General features: G+C 38.5%; 1 protein-coding gene, 1 non-coding gene and 1 pseudogene across 3 annotated transcripts; 2 read left to right on the top strand and 1 right to left on the bottom strand.

The window, feature by feature from the left end:
* Positions 1–2,654: 2,654 nt before the first annotated feature.
* Positions 2,655–3,998, bottom strand: LOC122024199 (protein TIFY 9-like). 2 transcript variants are annotated; one of them, XM_042582758.1, is made up of 6 exons: positions 3,812–3,998; positions 3,560–3,713; positions 3,362–3,449; positions 3,186–3,282; positions 3,036–3,096; positions 2,655–2,942 (listed from the first exon to the last, which is right to left on the bottom strand). In XM_042582758.1, exons 1-6 carry the CDS (start codon positions 3,912–3,914, stop codon positions 2,867–2,869), a joined length of 579 nt encoding a protein of 192 aa, XP_042438692.1. In that variant the 5' UTR covers positions 3,915–3,998; the 3' UTR covers positions 2,655–2,866. The 2 variants fall into 2 exon arrangements, with proteins under 2 accessions (XP_042438692.1, XP_042438693.1); XM_042582759.1 differs by having other exon boundaries at positions 2,655–2,918; positions 3,812–3,997.
* A 705-nt stretch (positions 3,999–4,703) lies between these two features.
* Positions 4,704–5,968, top strand: LOC122024678 (annotated as a pseudogene).
* Positions 5,969–16,528: 10,560 nt separating this feature from the next.
* On the top strand, positions 16,529–16,635 carry LOC122025902. The gene has a single exon (XR_006123917.1). It is a non-coding gene; the product is annotated as a small nucleolar RNA R71 (small nucleolar RNA).
* The last annotated feature ends 4,655 nt before the right edge of the window (positions 16,636–21,290 follow it).

Here is a 21,290-nt window from a genome sequence, read left to right as displayed (position 1 = left end):
CCAAAGATAAAATTTTATCTTCGGCGAATAGAGTTTTCCACTCGAAGGTGCCTTGAACTCTCTTGAAGGCGCCTTTCACCCATGGATAGGATTTTTTAGGAGCTATAATAAGTCCCCTGGAGTTAGGAATTAATCAACAACTTTTGTAATCAATTTCTAGTTTATTTCTAAGCGTTCAAAGAGTGTAAGAGACTTCTCCGCCTTCAACGAAGGAGATTTTCTAATGTTTTCATCTGCCTTAGATTAGAAACCATCTAAGTTGTAACCAAGTAATTCTTCTATCTCATTTATTTTTATTAGTTGTTCAATTAGTTTATTAAAGTGTTTTTATAATCTATAGTTGAAAGTTTCAGAAAGGGTATACTTATATTTTCAGGACAATTCACCCTCCTCTTACCGGCTGCACTGGAACCAACATTCTCTACACCAACCTCACGCACGCTGTGTCGCCCTCTCCACGCCGACATCACTGCGCCACCTCTCCCTCTCTCTCTCGGCATACCAGCAGCCCAAGCGTTGCCTCCCTCGTCACCTGTCAGTCACCTCCTACGTCGGAAGCCTCTACGCCTTCTGCCTCCTCTCGCTGGCAAGTGCCTCGAGTCGCAACCCTCCCTCATCGGCAGCATCCACGTGCTGACAGCCCACGTGTCAGCATTCCACGCGCTGACATTGCCCCAGTTTCGGCGTCCACAGCCAGCTGGCCGCCAATCCAACACTCTCTAACAACTGCTACCTTTAGGTAACCACACTCGCCGATCATGCCACTAACTTCAAGGCCACTGTCGTCGTCCTCCAAGCCACTTCCTGCCATTATCGCCGCCTTTCCGACTCTGTTCGTCTATTATGCTCCGGCCCTCGAGCCGCTACTAGTTCCATGTCATCGCTAAGTTCCCGTCTTCGCACTAATGTAGTGTTTTGGCCTTTAAGCTATTATTATATTTCGACCTGTGTGACACTGTCATATTTCAGCTTGCATGCCACTGTCATATTTCAGCATGCGTGCCACCTTTCGAATCGGTGCCGCATCCAACTCTAGGCCATCACCCCCAGATCCAACTCCACATTCGCCTTACATTCATCTATTCTTTCGGATTACGACGACTCGATCAGCGTCACGACCAACTCACTAGTCTACCAGAAGATGCCCCCGGACCATGATACATCATTGTACTCATTCTTTATTCTCCACACATTTTATTGTTCTACTATTTGTTTATCTCCTTGTATATGTTTAGGACTTACCATGAGTATCGAGATACTAAGGATCGAAACAGAATCTATAAAATCTAATTATTATCTATAGATAATATTAATCAGAGATCTTCTGACGATTAAATCAATATAAAAAATAACTCATCAGACTCTCCCCTTTGAATCATGATAATTCTGTCAATATTTTAAGGGAAATTTTGCATGCAGCCCCTATTGACAAACATAATTTTGTATGCAGCCCCTATTGGAATAAATCTTTGTTTCCACTCCCTAGTCAAATATACTTACCTAATTGCCCTTGATATTTTAATTATAAAAAATCTAAAAATAAGTATAATTCCTCTTAAATTCAGTACATTAAATTAGAATCTAGTATATTTTCTATCAAATTGAGCACGATTCTTTTTCCACCTTGATGAAAAATATACTAAATTTTCTTTAAATGATACTCAATTGGATGGAAAATATACTAGATTTAATTTAAATAGTGCTAAATTTAGAAGAAATTATATTAAGTAGGAAAAAAGTCGTACTCAATTTAATAGAAAATATACTCGATTCTAGTTTAAATTGCTGAATTTAATAGGAATTATACTCATTTTTAGACTATTTATATCTAAAATATATGAAAGACAATTTTAATAGAAAATATATTCGAATATAGTAGATTTTCTTTAAATGATACTCAATTGGATAGAAAATATACTAGATTTTTTTAAAATGATACTTAATTGGATAGAAAATATACTAGATTTTCTTTAAATAGTATTAAATTTAGGAGAAATTATATTAAAATAGGAAAAAAATCATGCTCAATTTAATAAAAAATATACTCGATTTGAATGTAAAATATTAACTTTAAGAGGAATTATACTCATTTTTGGATTTTTTTTTACTTAAAAAATCTGAGAGATAATTAGTTAACAATATTTACACGAGGAGTTGAAGTAAATAATATTTTACATGCAGAAAATAAAAATAAAATTTTTTATGAATAAAAATTATATATAAACTTCAAGATTAAAAATTTTTCTCTACTTTACTCGTATTTTTTAATCACATTATTTCAGTCATTTCTCTTCCTCAACTTTCGGACAAAATCAACTAACTTGCGAGTTACCTTCTCTGATCATGTCAATAGAGGATGTTGCGTGGCAGCTTCCTGCACTTACGTTGCAGAATTTTTCATCGAATTAATAAACGCGTCGCAACATAATTCACCTACCGGCGCCACCTTCGCTGTTCTGATATATGTTAATCATTTAATATATCCGTAACATCAACATCAGCATAATTATGGGTCCAAATCATCACACACTTCCATCGAGAAACTAGCCAGGCCAGCAATATAAAGAAACACTGCAACACCCTCATTGTTTGCGTATTTATTTGGAACAGCTCAGTCTTTACTGCTAAGTATTTGATTATCCAACAAACGGATACGAAGCGAAGAAACCATAGTTAATCAATAAAGTACAAGGTCCATGAGAACATATCCATATCAAGCTAAAACACGTAAGTAATGATTGAGATCAATCAACGGCAAGTCATCCCTCGCCACCCAAACACAAATTAAGAAACCAAGAGACAATTAAGCAAGCAACGCCAGCAAGATTCCCATGGTCAAAAGCATGACGCTGAGACAGTAGCAAAGTCATCTCTTCGGCACCGCCTTTTCCTTCGCGTATGGGCCTGCCACGGTCAATCTGCACGTTTTAAACAACCGGCCACTGCACTAGTCAGTTTAACGAAAACACTGCCGCAGCGCTCGGGGAACTAGTTTCTCACCGGCTAGTAGTGATTTATTTAGTAATTATTACTACCTCTGTTTGCGCTTCGCGATGAATCGCTGCAATGACTTCCTCCGCGCCATCGGGGGCAGTTCTGCGCCACCAGGAAAAGGAGGAGCATTAATCAATTTTAAGTCAAAAAGATGACCGATTGAAGGGGGGCAAAGAGACCTTGAATTTTACCTCCGTCGAGTTCCTCCGGTAAACGTATGCCGCCTTTCCTCTGGTCACTTGAACTGCCGTCGTTCGCCGTCTCCACCAGTTTCATGATCGTCTCTGCCTGTTAATAATTATGGCTTTTATTTTTTAAAAAATAGAAAAGATGGGAAACTGGATGGGGGGAAATGCTAGTGACCTACCTTGTCTCGTGGGAGGTCGAAAACGGCCATCGAACCGTTGTAGAAGATTGTGAGCGGCGCCGTTTCGTTTGAAATCTCTGCAACCGATCTAGTTTTTTTTTTTGGTTTGCAGTTGAAAAATGTGAATCAAATTTGTTATCGCGATGAGGAATCGATGATTATACATTTCAAGGAGTAGAAAGATGGATCGGGGCGAACCTGATGGAGGGGTTCAGGATCGTCACTGGATGCGGCGGCTGCGACGAAGAAGATAAAAGCAAGGCTGCCTTTTCCGGCGGCATCTCGGTGGCGCCGGGGGCGATCACGCTCCTGAGTAGCTGAGGGTTGATCCTCGACACCACGCTTTGGATCCCTAAACAGCAAATCGAAAGCATATCTCAGATCGCAAAACTTTAAAAAAATACAGCGACGTGAAATAACGGAGCAAGATCGATCGATCGATCGACTCACTACTTCGCGCGGCGCTTTTTCCATCCGCGGCGCGGAAGCTGGCCGCCTTCAGCTTCTCGATCTGGAAGAAATCGTGCTCCACCATGGTATCTCCTCTCGCCATTCGATGTGCTGCCGCTCTCTATACTTGCTCTGTTCGATCGATGTGGTTTCAAACAAGAGGGTGTTAATAATATAGAATAAATCGGATTTTATAAGATAGCCGGTTGGGTGCTATTGCATTCGACCGGATGGGCTGGGCCATGGGGCCGTTGCGCTCGTTAATTAATAATTAGTCGAAGAAATGGCGTGTAATCGAAGAAAGGTTCGGGTCAAACATAAACGGCACATGACGCGTCGAGCAGTGGGGGAAAAGGAAACGTGCGATTATTATAGGAAAGGAAATAACAAGGAAAACATGAAGACGTGGAGTTTTTGGAGTTAGGGTCGTGACCACCTTCGTCCTTAGCTTCACGTCGCAGTTGTGACGAGTAGGGTCATTCCATTGCCGTGACTCCCATTATTCCACGTCATCACATGATTCTCAATGCTCGGTCTGACTAAGTTTGTCTGCCAAGCCGGCTAATTCAACACGCTCGTGGCGAATGTGGGCTTACTCCAGCCCATTAGCCGTCGTAAAATTCTAAAAGAACAATGATATGCAAAAAAAAAAAAAAAAAAAAAAAAATTAAAGGAAAAGTTCAAGAATAGACATATAAAGTTATGAACCATCATTTCACTTTTTGTGGATCTCATCACTTTATATGTCTATTCTTAAATTTTTCCTTGAATTTTTTTCCTTGAACATATCATTTTTCATTCCAAAAATGAGAATATCAATTGAGCACGAGCCTGGACGTTGATCCGAACACCGCTGAAGAGTCCGATCCGCGTAGAAGACCCGTTCAACTGGATCCGCAAACCTAGTACAAAAGGGAATTTTGCTTTTATTTTTCTGCCATTAAATAAAAAAAGTGTATTTCGAGAATTAATTTTGTGGACGTGTGCGTTAATCCTTGTTTTCTCTTCTTTTCCTTCTTCTTCGATTCGCATTGGTCGGGGGGAGTTCGGTTGGAGTGATGGCGGCGGCCGCCGACGTGAAGACGATCGCCGCGTCGCTGAGGAGGTGCTCGCTTGGGGAAGGCCGAGAAAGGGGGCACTCGCCGCCAGCGCATCTCGCCGGGGCGAGCGACGTACGATAGCGGCCGCGGGATCTTGGTGGAGCTGAACTCGGAGGTCGCCCTTCCAGTCCAATGGGAGCAGTGCCTCGTCTTGTTGGTGCGTGCGACCTTGCCCCTTCCTTAAATGCCCTTCTGCTCCTCCCTGTCCCCAAATCATTGATCATAAATGCAGTTCGCTCTATTTCCTTCGCAAGTTGGGGGTTTTGGTGCGATGTGAATTAAGGAGCTGTTTTTCTAGTTTTGATTGTCTTTAATTGGTTCAGCTTTCTTGCCCTTTTCCTGCTTCATTCAATGTCACTGTATCCGGTTTTATAAAGAATGAACAATTTTTTCTAATTCTATGGATGAGCAGAAAGAGAGATCTATCTTGATCTTCTGCGTTGCATTTTTGCTATATTTTCGGTCGAAAATCTGTCAAAAAAATGTGTTTTTTTTGACATCGATAATGAGCTTTTTCATCCTTCTTTATGCTAGACAGGAGAAATCTACTACATCAACCGGGTGAACGGCGAACGGACCACCGCTGACGCTCGCCGCACCGCCGACAGCTACATTTCAAGTAACTACTACCATGACGACGATGACGGAGTCCCCGACGAATACAGCAGCTCCTGCGTCGGCAGCGGCGACGACTATGAGATCCACGAAGAAACAGAAGACTCCTCCAGCCTCTCCTCCTCATCCCCTTCGCGGTTTTCGTCCACCGAGGAGCCCATCAGCGAAGAAGACCACACGCTCGTCGCGGCCGGTTGCAAGGCTTGTTTCGTCTACTTTATGGTGCCGAAGCGCGTCGACTCCTACCCCAAGTGCGCCGGCGCCCTCCTCCACCTCGGCCTCCACGGCTACTTCAGAAACTTCGATTGTGGAAATGGTCCAAGTTTTATGATCATTGAACAAGTTGGATTCTTTTTGGCTCGGATTGCGTGATCTTGTCTCCATACATTGATCGAAACTTAGATGTGAATCGCGTTCAGATAGATTTAAAGGTTCGTAATCAGCATTTTGATTTCACTTCTTAAATCGTTCTGATATTGAAATCTGCATTGTGTTACGAAGAAAAAAAAATCCTCCCAGCGACTAGCCATTGGGTAGAGTTGACTTTATGATTTACTTCAATTCATATAATAGGAAGCAGGGCCGTCTCAAAATTCCTTGAGGCCCTAGGCAAAAAAAAAAGTTAAAAAAACAATTTTTTTAATATATTTTTAACTTTCTTTAACACTTTTCATTTAGATTTGGGACCGAAAATAATAATTTAAAAAAAATATTTTTAAAATTAGTTATTAAAAAGAATTAAATATTATTTTAAAAAAAAATTAATTTTTTGATATAAAATTTAATTTTCTGACTGATATTTTGATAATAATTTTATTTTTTATTAATAAAATTATTAAATTATTTAATCTTTTTACTTAGTATGTCAAATAGACTTTATTAATTTTAATCTTAAAAAATTTATTTTTGCAAATGCATATTACTTTGTATTTTATGATAAAAAGAAAAGTGAGGAAGAAATATTATCGGCAAAGGAAGAGAAGGACGTTCTCTACAAGTATCATCGGTGAGGAAGGAGAAACATGTAAAATCGCTGATGAAAAAAGAAAAGGGCACAATGCACTGATGAGAGAACTATTAGGATTTTTAAGAAATATTGAGGAGAGAAAATAATTAATTAGGTTTTATAAGAATAGTATTACTAATTGCAAAATAAAATGGGAATCGGAGTAATAATAAAAAAAGAAAGAAATATGTCAATTTAAAAATGAATTATATTTAAGGCCGAATAAAATCTCATATAAAATTATGGTAGACAATTAATGAGGAAATAAAGATAAGTACAAGGTATAAATAGGAAGTGGAATCGATAATAAATTAATTGACAAGGTGTCATTAATGAATTAGTAAGATATTTATAATTAATTAATATTAATGATGCTAATTTAATTTTTTCAATATCTTTAATTAATTAATCAATGGGCCCCAATAAAATTGGGGCCCTAGGCATAGGCCTTAATGGCCTATGCCTTGAGCCGGGCCTGATATGAAGACAGACCACGCTTGAGATAAGAGTCATCACGTTTTATCGCTACGATTGAGATCAAAATTTATTATTCAACTTCTTGATAGTTTACCGTTAGCGAAGTATTCCTTTTTTTTTAGTTTGATGATGTGACACTTAATATTAATGTCTTGTCCCGAAGCTAGTGAAATAAGAATATTAGGACATCCATAGTCATAAATCTCTTAAAGAGATTTATGTTCTACCATATTATTGTCACATCAAAAATTAAAAATCTTCTTTTAAAAACCACTCTCTATTATCATAAAATCTTTCTCTTTTAAAAACTTCACTTCTTTTAAAATTTTTTCTCTATCCTCTCTCCACTATTTTTTTTATAAACATGTTCCCAAGATTTTGATACAGGTTTATAAAAAAAACTATAAACCTCATCTATGTAGTGAGGGAGGGGTTTATATTGAGAGATTTATAGCATAAATTGCATGTTATAAACCTCCCACTGCAGCTACCCTCAGTGATGATGACGAGAACGTTAACAAAGAGAAGAGTATAGGAGAGAGGATCGTCGATGGTATTCACTACCCTTCAAACACCACATACCAAGCATCTGGAAGCGTTAGGACGAGAACTGGGAAAGAGGTCCCTGACACAGGTCCTTTGATGCTCAAGTTAGAAGAGAGGTCGAGCGGAGAAAGATGAAGAACAGTAAATGTGTGCATCTAAGTAAGACTGTTGTCTAGCGTATACCTAGTCAACAAAGAGAACCTCCCTTCTTATACTGTCTTTTATAATCTCCGTAATCATAAGGTATTAAAGAATGTCGCATGTTAGAGGTGTCATGTGAAAGAAGATGTATGACAAACTTCCATTGGAAAGAAGAAGGTTCTGCGGTTTGTATGTGGCTGAGTATTAGAATATTTCCTGACGAATATCTGTTACTTGCTGACAAGTTGTTACGATTCCCTGATAGTGACCGGGTAAGAGACCGACCGAGAGTAAAGTGGTGACGAGGCTCAGGAAAAGTGAGGGGTTGAGCCTTAGGGGTTCAACCGGAGTAAAGCTGGATGGGATTAGATCGGGAATCTTGCCCATGAGAAGTGAGGGGATTAAGTCCTAGGGATCCGACCGAAGTAAAGACTATCGGGATTAGCGGAGTGGACTGCCCATGAGAAGTGAGCAAACTACACCCTAGGAATCCGACCAGAGTTAAGCTGGCCAAGATTAGATTGGGAGTCCTGCCCATGAGAAATGAGGGGACTGAGTCCTGGGGGTCCGACCGGAGTAAATTCGGTCGGGATTAAAGGAGTGAACTGCTCATGAGAAGTGAGGGGACTGTACCTTGTGGTTTGACTGGAGTAAAACTGACTACGATTAGATTGAGAGTTGTGTCCATGAGAAGTGAGGGAATTGAGCCCTGGGGTCTAATCGGAGTAAGCCGACCGAGATTAGATTGGGAGTTTTTCCCATGAGAGGTGAGTGTGTTGGTGCAAGGAGCACCAGACGATCGAACCTGTGTATTGATAATAGCAAAGGGTTCAAAGTTAACTTATCTTGTTGCCTAACAAGTGTGACTAAGCTTGCAAGAAAATCCTAAGTTGTCTTAGGCAAAAGTCCTAGTAGATTCTAGGTAGGTGGAAAGTGTTGGTGCAATCGACCTCTAGGGTTTCGATATTTGACAATATGACCAAGAGTTAACCCAAACAGGACTTGATGTTTGGGAGAGAGAAGTCTAGTCAGGACTAGATGACTAGCAAAGGTAAGTCCTAACCAAAGGTTAGGCAAAGTGGAAGTCTCGGTGAGTGAAGCCGGACCCTAGTGAGTGAAGCTAGGTGGTGGAAGTCTCGGTGAGTGAAGACGGACCCTAGTGAGTGAAACTAGGTGGTGGAAGTCCCGGTAAGTGAAGATGGGCCCTAGTGAGTGGAGCTACGTGGAGGAAGTCCTGGTGAGTGAAGCCAGACCCTAGTGAGTGAAGCTAGGTGGAGGAAGTTCTAGTGAGTGAAACCAGGCAATGGAAGTCCTAGTGAGTGAAGTTAGGCAACCCTAGGTTATACTTGAATTCTGTTAACACTGTTTTTATCTATTGTGCTAACTCAGTGTTGCAGGGAAGTTCAGCTAGGTCGACGAGCTGACCAGGTAGCTGACACGAAGTCCAGATGGATCGACGGGCTGACCGGACGTCTTGCGGGTAAGTTAAGGTAAGTCACTGGAGGGGAGTGACTATAAGGACGCATTCCTAGGAAGAGAACATTAGACGTTGATCCAACCTAGATCCATTTCGGAAATCTAAGTTGAGATCGTGATTAGATTTCGGTCTCAATAAGACGGAATCTAATTAATACTCTATTTGTTTGTTATAACTGTGCTAACACATTGTTTTGCAGGATAATATTATTTGCATTTTACCTCAGACTAACTCTTTCTTGCAGGAGAAGGACTTTATTGAGAAGAGTGGTCCGGGCGCCCGGAATGCAAAACTTATCCCCAACGACCTTCGCCACGTGAAGCACCCTGGTTGTCTCGGTTACGTTACATTCAGGGCACCCCGAAGGAATCCGGGCGCCCCGAACCTCCTATATAAGGAGGGTGAAGGCTGGAGCAAATTAACAACGAACAACAAGATCTCTCATCACGTGCTCTGCTGTGCTCCTACGACTCCATGACCGATAAAGTATTATTTTCTGTTTCCTTCTTTTCATTGTCGGTATTTGTTTTTCTATTAGCATTCCTGTAATTCAATTTTGTAATCAATATTCTGAATTGCTAGTGGATTGCCCAACGAAAGCACTCGATGAGTGCGGAACTTGGAGTAGGAGTCACCGAAGGCTCTGAACCAAGTAAAAATACTTGTGTTAGCATTGTTGTTTTTTATTCCGCTGCGTACTAAAGTTTTTTAATCGATATTCACCCCCCTCCCCCTCTATCGAATTCACGATTCAACAGAAAGTCCTAGCTGAGGTTGGCAATGAAGTCCTGGTCCGAGGGACTGGGCGAAGTCTTGGCGAGTCGAGAACTTTAGGCAAAATCCTAGAGTTGAGGACTTTAGGTGAAAATCCTGAGGATCACGGACATTAGGTGGAAGACTGGACGGGTCATGGATCAGACGTTCAGAATGAAGTCCCGAAGTCTTGGACTCTGAGCAAAAGTCCAGACAGTCTAAGGACCAGTCTGGTAAAAGGTAATTTATCTTGAAAGGAGTAGGTGAGGACGTGTTCCTCATTGAGGGAACAATAAGCGTCGGTTCGACCTAGGATTTTCGGGAAATCCAAAAGTCAGAATCGGACAGTTGAGTGACTGTCAAATAATTTATTATTCATATTTTGTGCTAACTTTGTTTTACAGGGTATGTTTGATATTTTGGATTAACGTATCTTGTAGGGAGCGAAAAACACATAAAATGCTCGGATGAACAGTGTTCAAGGCGCCTCCAGGGCTGTTAAAGGCGCCTCGGGAGGCTTGGTTGAAAGCCTGCGTAGAGAGGCGCGAAGGCTCCTTCCAAGAGCCTAAAAGCACTTTTGAGCTAGGATGGAAGGCACCTTCCATGCACTTGAAGGCGGCTTCAAAGGGATAAACTTTGTAGAAAGCGGAAGTTATCGTGACTGAAGCTGCGGGGATACGTTTCACAGCTAGAGGCGCCTTCCATGGGGGTTGAATGTGCCTTCTGCAATCCATAACAGGCTGGTTCAAGTAGATGCAAGAACAAAACTTGAATTAATGACTACTCTCTTGCGTGCTACTCCGAAGATGATATGACGAATCCATAACACTGCGCCGACAACCAGAAGCTTGCAATTTCAACACCGTCGTTGTCGATATATTGTAATTAAATTAATGTGCTTATAATTTTGCTACTTGTAAAGAATTTTTAAAATTATAGTGATTACCCAACGAAAGCGATCAACAATCGTGGACCTCGGAGTAGGAGTCAATATAGGCTCCAAACCAAGTAAAACTTGGTCTTGTTAGCGTTGTTTCTCTTTTCTTTCTTTCCGTTGCGTTATTCTCTATTTTCTGAAAAGTGTAAAAAGTCACGAGTGCTATTCATCCTCCTCTAGAATGTTTCGATCCTACAATTGGTATCAGAGCAAAGTCGCTCTGAATTGGTGAAACCACCAATCGAGAAAGGAGTTCCTTTTTGAAAAAGAAAATTGTATATCGCTTTTGTTTAAAAAAATTTCCCTCCAAATTTTTTTTGGAAAATTCACTTTCATTTTTTCACCATTAGTCAGAGTTGGTAACATATCACATTTAACAAAATTTTTCATAATATTTATTTTTATTATTTTATTATTTTTTCTCGAAATTAGTGAAACACCCTCATTTTATTTTTCTCCAATACTACTAATCCAAGACCAAGTCTCAGGATATTTGTCATTTTTTTATTGTGTGCAAGATTTTTTTAAATGCCCCACCAAGAAGGCTACAGCACCACTCGTCGACCTCTTTTCTCTGGTGAAGACTTTGAGTACTGGAAAATCCGGATAGAGTACCATCTCAAGACCTAAGTGAAAATGTGGATCATACTCCAAACTGGATTCACATTTCCCACATAAGACAGAGTACTCATCCCGTTCGACAAGTGGGACGCACAAACAAAGAGGAAGATTGAGGTGGATGCAAAAGCGACATGTACCCTCCAATGCGGCCTAACCAAAGAAGAGTTGAACCGGGTTGGCCTCTTCAACAGCGCCAAGGAGTTATGGGAGAAATTGATCAAATTGCACGAGGGCACCTCTGATGTAAAAGTAAGTAAACGTGACTTAATATTAAAAAGTTATATAACATTAAAATGCAGGAAGGTGAGTTGGTGAGCCAGTTGCACACTCGCATCCAAGATCTTTTGAATGGGCTCCACGCGATCGGACAAAAAGTGGAGAATCGCGACGTCATCAGGTACACACTTAATACTTTTCCGAGGAATACCTTGTGGGCATCGATGGTAGATGTTTACAAAGTATCCAAGGATCTTTCAATTATTAGATTATATGAATTATTTTTTGATTTTGAGTTACACAAATAGACTAATGCATGCCTAGCCGAGGAAGGTATTGATTTAGTTGTAGGCACAAGCAAGACTAAGAAATCAAAGCTCAAATTCTGACCTGAACCCAAATTTGAATTAGAAGACAACAAGGACATCACCTCCAAACTAGTCAGCCAAATTCAAAAATTACTAAAGAAACAAAGGACAAGGAAGGCGTTGAAAGCAACGTGGTCCGAATCCTCGGAAGACTCCGACGAAAAACACGAACAAGCGAGCTTCCTTGCTCTACCGATACAAGCTTACATTGCCAAAACCGAGTCCAAGCCCGAAACTGGAGCTAAATCAGAAAGTGAGTTCGAAAGAAGCTACGAATCCAGATCCGTTTCTGAAGGGGCAAATAATATTTTAAGTTCTCTGGTTGCTAGTGCTCATGTAGATGATCTACAAAATTTAGTTTCATATTTATTAAGGAAGTTGGTCAAATCCAATATCCGGATCAAGTCACTCCAAAAGTAGGTAACAATTCTTAAGAAAGTGACTAACCCAAGCTCCTTGATCGAATCTGTTCAAACTGGAACTTTAACTCAAGTCCAACAACTTGAAGAAGAAAATTTAACTTGAAAAGTCAAGTCAAGGAACTTAAGGACTCATTAGAATGATTCAATTTAGGTTTCAAGAATCTTGATTTGATCCTTGGAAAACAAAGAGCTGTATATAATCGATCCGGACTCGGATATAAGACAAAACATAAATTTAAATCTTACTTATCCTTAGTAAGTCGACCAAATAGAAAACTAATCCAAATATGGGTCGCTAAGAATAACTTAGTTAATCAAGTTGGACTTGATCAATATTGGATCCCCAAGGATAAAATCTATTACCTTGATAGACCTTATCGAGACTATGATTCAGCGGAAGTCAATAGAAAGACCATCTTCATTATTAAATAGACTTGTTTGATGCTTGATTTACTATTTTTTTCCTTATACATGCTTAGATTAGGATAGATAAGGATTTACGATTGATCAACACTTATTTAGTTAAACCATGGATTTTCAAAAATAAAATTAAACATTTAATTTCTTTCAAATGCTTTGTCTAGAAGTAGTTGTTGTTCAAATATCCAAGAAGGTCTAGTGCATCGCTATAGCCTGGAAGTCAATTATTGAAATGAATATTTAATTAACTAACTATTAAACTTCAGTCTAACTTACATGTAAATCAATTCTTAGATTTTAATCAAAATTGAAGATAAAATTAAACCATCTCATAAAACTCATAAGGTTCTCTGATTGATAACCTAAAAAAGGGTGAGATGAATTTAAGTTAAAATAAAAATTAGTAAAATCAAATCTAACTTAAATGAAATCAAACTTAAATCTTTAAATCAAATCAAATATAATTCAAATTAATCAAACTTAACCTAAACTCAATCAAACTTAACCAAACTTAAACGGAATCCATTTAAACTTAATTTAATCTCCAAATGTTAATTTTCAAATTTCAAACTCAATTATTCTTCAAAATTAATTATTTAAACTTAATTATTTTTCAAAATTTCAAATCATACTTAATTTTAAAATTTTAATTTTCAAAATTTAATTAATTTTCAAATCTTAATTAAAAGTCTCAAAATTTTAAAATATTTTGAAATATTCTAAAATTCAAACTTTTTTTATATCAAAATTCAATCTTAAATATTTTAAATTTTTAAAAAAAAATCTAACATAAATATTTTGAAATACAAACTTAATTATTTTAAACTCAAACTTAATTTTTTTAAAATTCAAATTTATTTTTTTGAGAAGAGGAGAGAGTTTAGAAGAAAAGGAGAGGTGAATAGGAGAAGAAGAAGAGAGTCTTAGAACTTGGGAGGTGGTGTAGGGTGGCTTCCGTGCCTTAGGACACAGCCATGGCTGAGCTTTATTTTCTAGCTGTGTGCTTTGGCACTACCCGTGTCAAATGGCATAGGCTGTGCCAAATTGCCAATTTGAGTGTCTCCACCTGTGCCCATGCTAAGCTGTGCCAAATTGCCAATTTGAGTGTCTCCATCTGTACCCGTGCCTTTTGGCACGGGTCAAGCCAAAATGGCTCTATTTTTCTCCTTGTGCCCATGCCAAATGGCACGGGCAAACCCTTTATTGCCTTCATACTCATGCCAAATGGCACAGGAAGAGCCTTGTTGGCTCTGTTCTGCTATCCAAGCCCATGTCGTAAGGCATAGACTACATTATTATCCCTTCACTGACCGTGCCAAATGGCATGGGTATGTGCTTATTTGTTGTTCAAGGCTGTGAGGATTCACAGGATCAGTGTCATGGCTATGCCCTGAGGTGTCTGCCCTTCCAATAAGTTCTCAGCCTTCATCATGTATTCGTCCATAACCTAAAAATATAAAGATGAAGGTATTAGACTCCACAAAATAAAGAATAAAGGAATGAGACAAGAAAAGAAAACTCTTGGGGTGCCTCCCAAGGAGCGCTCATTTAAGGTCACGAGCTTAACCTTTGATACGACTCAACTAGGAGCCTTGGCCTTGAAAGGAAGGTGCATGCTCCCCTCCACGGCCTACCGTGTCAACCCCCTCCATCAACTCAGCTTCTATTGGGATGGTCCATTCATTGTGACGAGCATCGGAGCATATGTCCTTCCTCACTGAACTCTGGAAACCCGATGGCCTTCTAGAAAAATTGAATAAATTTTCTATGGGGTGTCCTCCCGACACCCCGCTGCTATTCTCCACCAAATTAACTATGTTATCCGGTGGTCTAGAAGGATGGTGAAGCACAACTTGGTGGTCCCTACCAACACCAGATCTTGCTTCCTCAGACTAACTATTATGTCTGGGGGTTGAGTCGAGTGATACAGAAACCTTACTTGTTTTTCTTTTTCGAACTTGTAATCATCTTTAGTTAGCATCAAAGTACTTAGAGAAGAGTTTAAAACTTCTTCAAAAGAAGGATACGACAAAGATGAGGATAAGTTGAATATGAGCTCTTCCTTGCTGACTTTTAGTGATAGCTTGTAATTCTTCACATCGATATTAGCTCCAACTGTAGCAAGGAAAGTCCTTCTGAGTATTATAGTGATCTTTGGGTCATCTTTCATGTCCAGAACCATAAAATATGTACGGATGATGAAACTCTCTATCTCTACCTTCACATCTTCAACTATACCTAGTGGATATTTGCATGTAGAGTCCGTTAATTGAAGTGTGATAGTGGTTAGCTTCATATCACTTACACCTAACTTCTTACAAATTAAGTAGGGAATGAGACTAACACTAGCTCCCAACCCATAAAAAGCTTAGTCAATAATAGTATTTCTAATTTTGCACAGTATTAAAAAAACTTCCAAGATCTTGGAGCTTGGGAGGCAAAGCATTCAGAAGCAATGCATTAACCTCCTCAGTTAGAGTCACTGTCTTAAACTCATCCTTTTTTCTTTTGTTTGAAATTATATCCTTCATAAATTTGGTGAATTTGGACATTTGATGCAGAGCATCCAATAATAGTATATCAATGCAAATCTCTTTGATCTTTTCTAATAATTTCTCAAACTCTGTATCTTTTTGCGCTCTGAGCAATCTTTGAGGGAATGAAACTGTTTAAATTTTGGTTGTAGGTGAGAGCTCTCCAAACTCAACAGTAATCTTCTCTTCCTTTTCATCATGCTTTAGATGTAAGGAAGAAGAAGACGACTCTTCACTACTGTTAATTCCATCTTCAACTGTTGTGGTCGCTTGGAAACTACTCAAGGTTCGTCCGTTTCTTAGCTCAATCACCTTGCAATGTTCCATGGGATTTACTTTAAGTTTACCAGGGAAATTTTCTTGTATTCTTAAGGAAGATGAACTAGTTATTTGAGCAATTTGGTTTAAAAGCATTTTCATGTGTGTGTCCTGGTTGTCCATTCTTGCATTCATTTGCTTTTTTGAGTTATCCAACTGAATGTTCATTTACTTGATATCAGATTTCATTTCATTCTAATTAGCTAGTATCTCCTTAAGTAGCTTTTCAAATCGGCTCAGTTATGGGCTTAACTGTTATCCAGATGGTTGCCCAAAGTCTTGATTATTCTTATATGAGAAATTAGGATGATTTTTCTACCCCGGGTTGTAAGTATTGGAGTAAGAATTATTTTGCCTCTAGTTGTAGTTACCAATAACATCACATTGTTCCACTTAAGATACTTGCATATTGATAGCTCTAAGAGGACAAGAATCTTTCATGTGTTCTAAAGCTCCACATACTTCACAAGATATAGAAATTGTATTTACCGGACGTGTATTCATATTCTCAAATTGCTTTGATAGCGAGTCAAGCTTTGCAGTTATTAAGTCAAGGACATCCAAATTATATTTTTTTGGTATTTTAATTGCTCCTGCACTTCTTTGTAAGACCTATTGATGATGGTTCTGAGCCACAGTCTCAATAATATCTTCCACTTCATCAAGGCCCTGGTTCATTAATGCGCCGCTGGCGGCAGAATCCAAGGAAACCTTTGTTTGATAATTAATATCATTGTAGAAAGTGTGAATCACAAGCCACTTTTCCAATCCATGACGTGGGCAATCTCTCAATATTCCATTAAATCTATCCTAAGCTTCATAGAGAGATTCAGAGTCTATTTGCTTGAAGCTTGCAATAAGATTATGGAGATGTGCTGTCTTACTTGGTGGAAAGAATTTATCCAGGAAGACTTGCTCACATTGAGCCTAGGAAGTGATACTGTTTGGTGGCAAAAAAACTAAGTCATGTTTTTACTCGGTCTCTCAAGAAAACTCAAATAATAATAATCTAATGGCCTCCGGGGGAACTCCATTAATATGCATCATGCTACATAGTTCATTGAAGTTATCAAGATGATGATTAGGATCCTCCATTGGACCACCGCCATATTGATGTTGTTGAACCATGAAAATGAAGGTCGGCTTTTCAAAGTGATTGGCTTCAACTGTAGGTCTAGAGATACTGAATCTTAGCTCTCTTGCATAAGGCACGGCATAATCCTTCAAAGATTTGTTCATCATGGCTCTTTGTTCTTGCTCTTATTGGTTCTTTTACAGATTTAGTCTTTGATGATATGTCCGGTCGATCTCATGATCAATAGGCAAAAGATCTGCACATATTCCTTCGCATACACAAACAAGAGACAAACTACAATTTGTTGTTTTCAATTTTTTTTTAGAAAATAAATTGTAAAATTAAAAATACAAAAACAAAAATACAATATGAAAGAAATAAGAATTGAGAAAAATAAATAAATAATTAAAAAATTATCTAGACAAACTCTAATGTAAACTAATTAAATTTAAAGCACTCAGTCTTTGGCAACGATATCAAAAATTTAATGCGATCCATCCCCCAAGTGCACTGGCGTCGTCAAGTAATAAAATTTATATAAGTCGATCCCACGAAAACTGAGGATCAAATGCTAATTGATCTTACACTTCAAATTCAATTAGACAGAATCAATAATTATTTGATTTAAGATTATCAACTAAAATGTGAAAATAGAATAAAGATAATTGAGTAAGCCCTTAATTCAAAAAGATGTTCTAGGCCTTCGTTTTCATTATAATGGTGAATGTTGTGCTATGAATTTGCCCAATCCTAGTTCTCCACTTCTATGTTTACAGGATGGTCTATATTACTATCGAATAACACCCCGTAATGGTGTATCGGGGTGTTTTCCCTACCAGTAACCAAGTATGCTATCAAGTGAAGAAGTAACTTAGAGAGTCCAGATTTTCAATAGAGTACCTTGTTGGTTAGTCCTAGGAAGATCGTACCGGTTCCTCTGTACAAAAATTTTGTACAAGTGTCGAACCTTTCCTAACACAAACGGAACTTAACATTATTGATTCCAAATTTAACTTATCTGTTCTTAATGGCTTAGATTTAGATCGCAAGCGGAACTTAACACTATTGATCCAAGTCCGACCTATGTTACAAAGTTGATTAAATATTTATTTCTAAAATCGGCTCCCAGGTCAAACATGACGAGGCACTAGGCCTTCTTGGGTATGGAATCATCCACCACTGCCTCGACAAAGTCTTTTATAGAAATTCAATATTTAATTTCCTAAAATAACATTAGGTTTAACCAAAAAGAATAATCAAATCACAAATTCGAAAAAAAAAAACATGAACTCGAATCACAAATTCGAAACCTAGAATTATATGCCTCTTGTGTTTGGAATTCATACAAAGAAAAACTAGTATGATGAGGAAAATAATTACTAGTTATACCTTTCTTTGTAAGCAAATAACCTCTTGATCTTCTACCGTATTCCTCTTCTAATCTCGGATGTTGTGTGGGCAACGATCTTCCGAGACGAGAACCACCAAGCTCCTTCTTCTCCAAGCTAGATTCGGCCACCACCAATTCTCCAAGAGATGTAGAGGTCCGACCACCACCACCAAACTCCAAGGGATGCTAGAAACAAAGCCTCCTTTCTCTCCTTCTTCTCCTAACTAGAACCGGCCACCAAGGACTCCTCTTGTGTTGATGCCGCCGGCCACAAAGGAGGAAGAGAAAAGGACAAGAGATAGAAGCAATAGGGCCGGCCACCACCAAGGAAGAAAGGGAGGGAAATAGAATAGAGTTCTCTCTCATTAAGGCACCTCTACCCCCTCTTTTATAATCCTTGGTCTTGGCAAATAAGGAAATTTAAATAAAAACTTCCTTAATTCCTTTTGTCATGAAAAGGAAAATTTAATTGATTAAAAATCAATTTCCTTTTCTTTATCTACATGGTCGGCCACCTACAAGCTTCAAACAAGGAAAGTTTTAATACAAGAATTAAAACTTCCTAATTTGTTTCCGAAAATTTTTAATAAAAATTTCTCTAATAATTTATCCCTTCATGGTTGGTTATAAAAAGGAAATTTATTTAAATTAAAATCTCTCTTTTAAAACATGTGGATGATTTCCAAAAAGGAAAGTTATCTCTAAAATTAAAATCACCTTTCAATCTACAAATAAGGAAAGATATCTAATCTTTTCTTAATCTTTTGTAGAAACTTATAAAAGGAAATATTTAATTTTAAAACTCTCTTTTTAAATCATGAACATGGTTACAAAAAAGGAAAGTTTTATCAAAATTAAAATCTTCCTATCAATCTACAAATAAGGAAAGATATCGAATCTCTTCTTAATCTTTTGTAGAAAGCTGTAAAAGGAAAATTTTAAATTTTAAACTCTCTTTTAAAACCATGGAATCCACATAAGAAAAAATTAAAAAATAAAATCCTTTTAATATGACGTGGCCGACCACCTAAGCTTGGACTCAAGCTAGGGTCGGCCACCACTTGGTTCATCCAAGGATTAACTTGGTCGGCCCCTTGCTTGGGCTCCAAGCAAGGCTTGGCCGACCACCTTAAGATGGGTATAAAGGTGGGTATAGGTGGGTATAATACTTTATAAATAAGAGGCTACGATAGGGACCGAGAGGAGGAATTGGTTTTGGTCTCCCGATGAAATTAAACTTCCCGTGTTCGCCCTGAACACTCAACTTAATTTCATCAATAATAATTCATACCACTAAAGAATTATTATTGAACTACCGCACCAATCCCAAATTATATTTTGGGATCCTTATTATTAAGAGTGTGTTGGTCTCCCTGTATTTAAGATGTCGGATGTCCACTAATTAATTGAGTTATTGACAACTCATTTTAATTAATATCTCAATCTAAGAGTAATACCACTCAACCTTATCGTCATGTCGGACTAAATCCACCTGCAGGGTTTAACATGACAATCCTTATGAGCTCCTCTTGGGGGCATTATCAACCTAGATTACTAGGACACAATTTCCTTCTATAATCAACAACACACACTATAAGTAATATCATTTTCCATCTTATCGGACCTATCGATTTATCGAGCTAAATCTCACCCTTTGATAAGTCAAAGAAATAAATACTAAATATATGTGCTTGTTATTATATTAGGATTAAGAGCACACACTTCCATAATAACTAAGGTCTTGTTCTTTTATTAAATCAGTATAAAAAGAACTTACCTTAAATGGTCCTACTCAATATACTCAGAGTGTACTAGTGTAATTTATCAGTCAAGATAAACTAATACTTAATTACACTACGACTATTCCAATAGTTTGTTCCTTTCTATTTCAGTCGTGAGCTATTATTTATAATTTATAAAGAACTGACGATCTTCTGTGTGTGACACCACACACCATGTTATCTACAATATAAATTAATTGAACAACTACAAATAAATGTAGATATTGACTAATGTGATTCTTTTATTTCTAAATAAATATTTATACAAAAGCTAGGATTTTAGTATACATTCCAACAATCTCCCACTTATACTAAAAGACTATGCTGCCATATATCCTGTCATACATCTGATTCCTAACCCTTCAACATGCCCATTAAAAGCTCTTGCCTTAAGGGTCTTAGTGAATGGATTTCTCAGGTTATCATCTGATGCAATCTAGGCGGCAACAACTTCTACTCGTTATACGATGTCTCGTATTGGGTGGTACTTGCGCTCTATCATGTTTACTTGCCTTATAGGCTCGTGGTTCCTTCGAGTTTGCTACTGCACCAAATAATTTCGTGCAAACCAGAAATCACATCTAAGTCCATCATGAGGTTACTGAGTCATTCAACTTCTATGGTTGCTTCTGAGGCTGCCACATACTTAGCTTCTATGGCGGAGTCCGAAAAACACCTATGCTTAACACTCCTCCATAGTTATGACTTCACCTCCTAAAGTAAACACAAAACCCCGAGGTTGACTTACTATTGTCCCTTCTGATTTGAAGTTAAAATCCGTGTAACCCTTAGGGAGCAAATCATCTGCTTTGAAAGCTAGCATATAATATCTAGTCTCTCTAAGGTACTTTAATATATGCTTTACAGCAGTCTAGTATCCTGGTCCTAGGTTACTTCGATATCTGCTAACTATGCCCTGGGAAAAACAGATATCTAGTCTCGTGCACAACATTACATACGTTAGGCTTCCTATTGTTGGAACCCCAAGGTTGGTTTTGGTGTGATCAACAAGTTAAGTTAGGTTCTGTTGTTTTCTAACCTTGTGTCTAAGTGTGCAGGAGCTTAGTAGCACAGGTACTCGAGCGGAAGACGCAGCTAGCGAGAAGGACGGCACGCGGTGCGTCCGAGGGACGAGGCGGTGCGGAAGAGTACACCGGCGGACGAGAAGGAAGTGCGCGCGATGGTTCCGAGGTACGAAAGCCGGAGCGGAAGATTGCTCGGGGAGCAAGAGACGACTAGCGCGAAGGTCGGCACGGGTGCGATCGAGGGACGAAGTCTGCAT

The sequence above is a fragment of the Zingiber officinale genome, chromosome 9B, assembly GCF_018446385.1.
Source record: "Zingiber officinale cultivar Zhangliang chromosome 9B, Zo_v1.1, whole genome shotgun sequence".
In the NCBI taxonomy this organism is placed as follows: Eukaryota; Viridiplantae; Streptophyta; class Magnoliopsida; order Zingiberales; family Zingiberaceae; genus Zingiber; species Zingiber officinale.
Note: the sequence above shows the minus strand (reverse complement) of the source record. Positions and strands in the feature narration are given on the sequence as shown.

Coding starts and splice junctions, on each gene's coding strand:
- LOC122024199 (XM_042582758.1), bottom strand. CDS start 3,914: ATGGCGAGAGGAGATACCATGGTGGAGCACGATTTCTTCCAGATCGAG. Junction 3,283..3,361: donor TCGACCTCCCACGAGACAAG/GTAGGTCACTAG, acceptor AATTATTAACAG/GCAGAGACGATCATGAAACT. Junction 3,097..3,185: donor ACCGGAGGAACTCGACGGAG/GTAAAATTCAAG, acceptor CTGGTGGCGCAG/AACTGCCCCCGATGGCGCGG.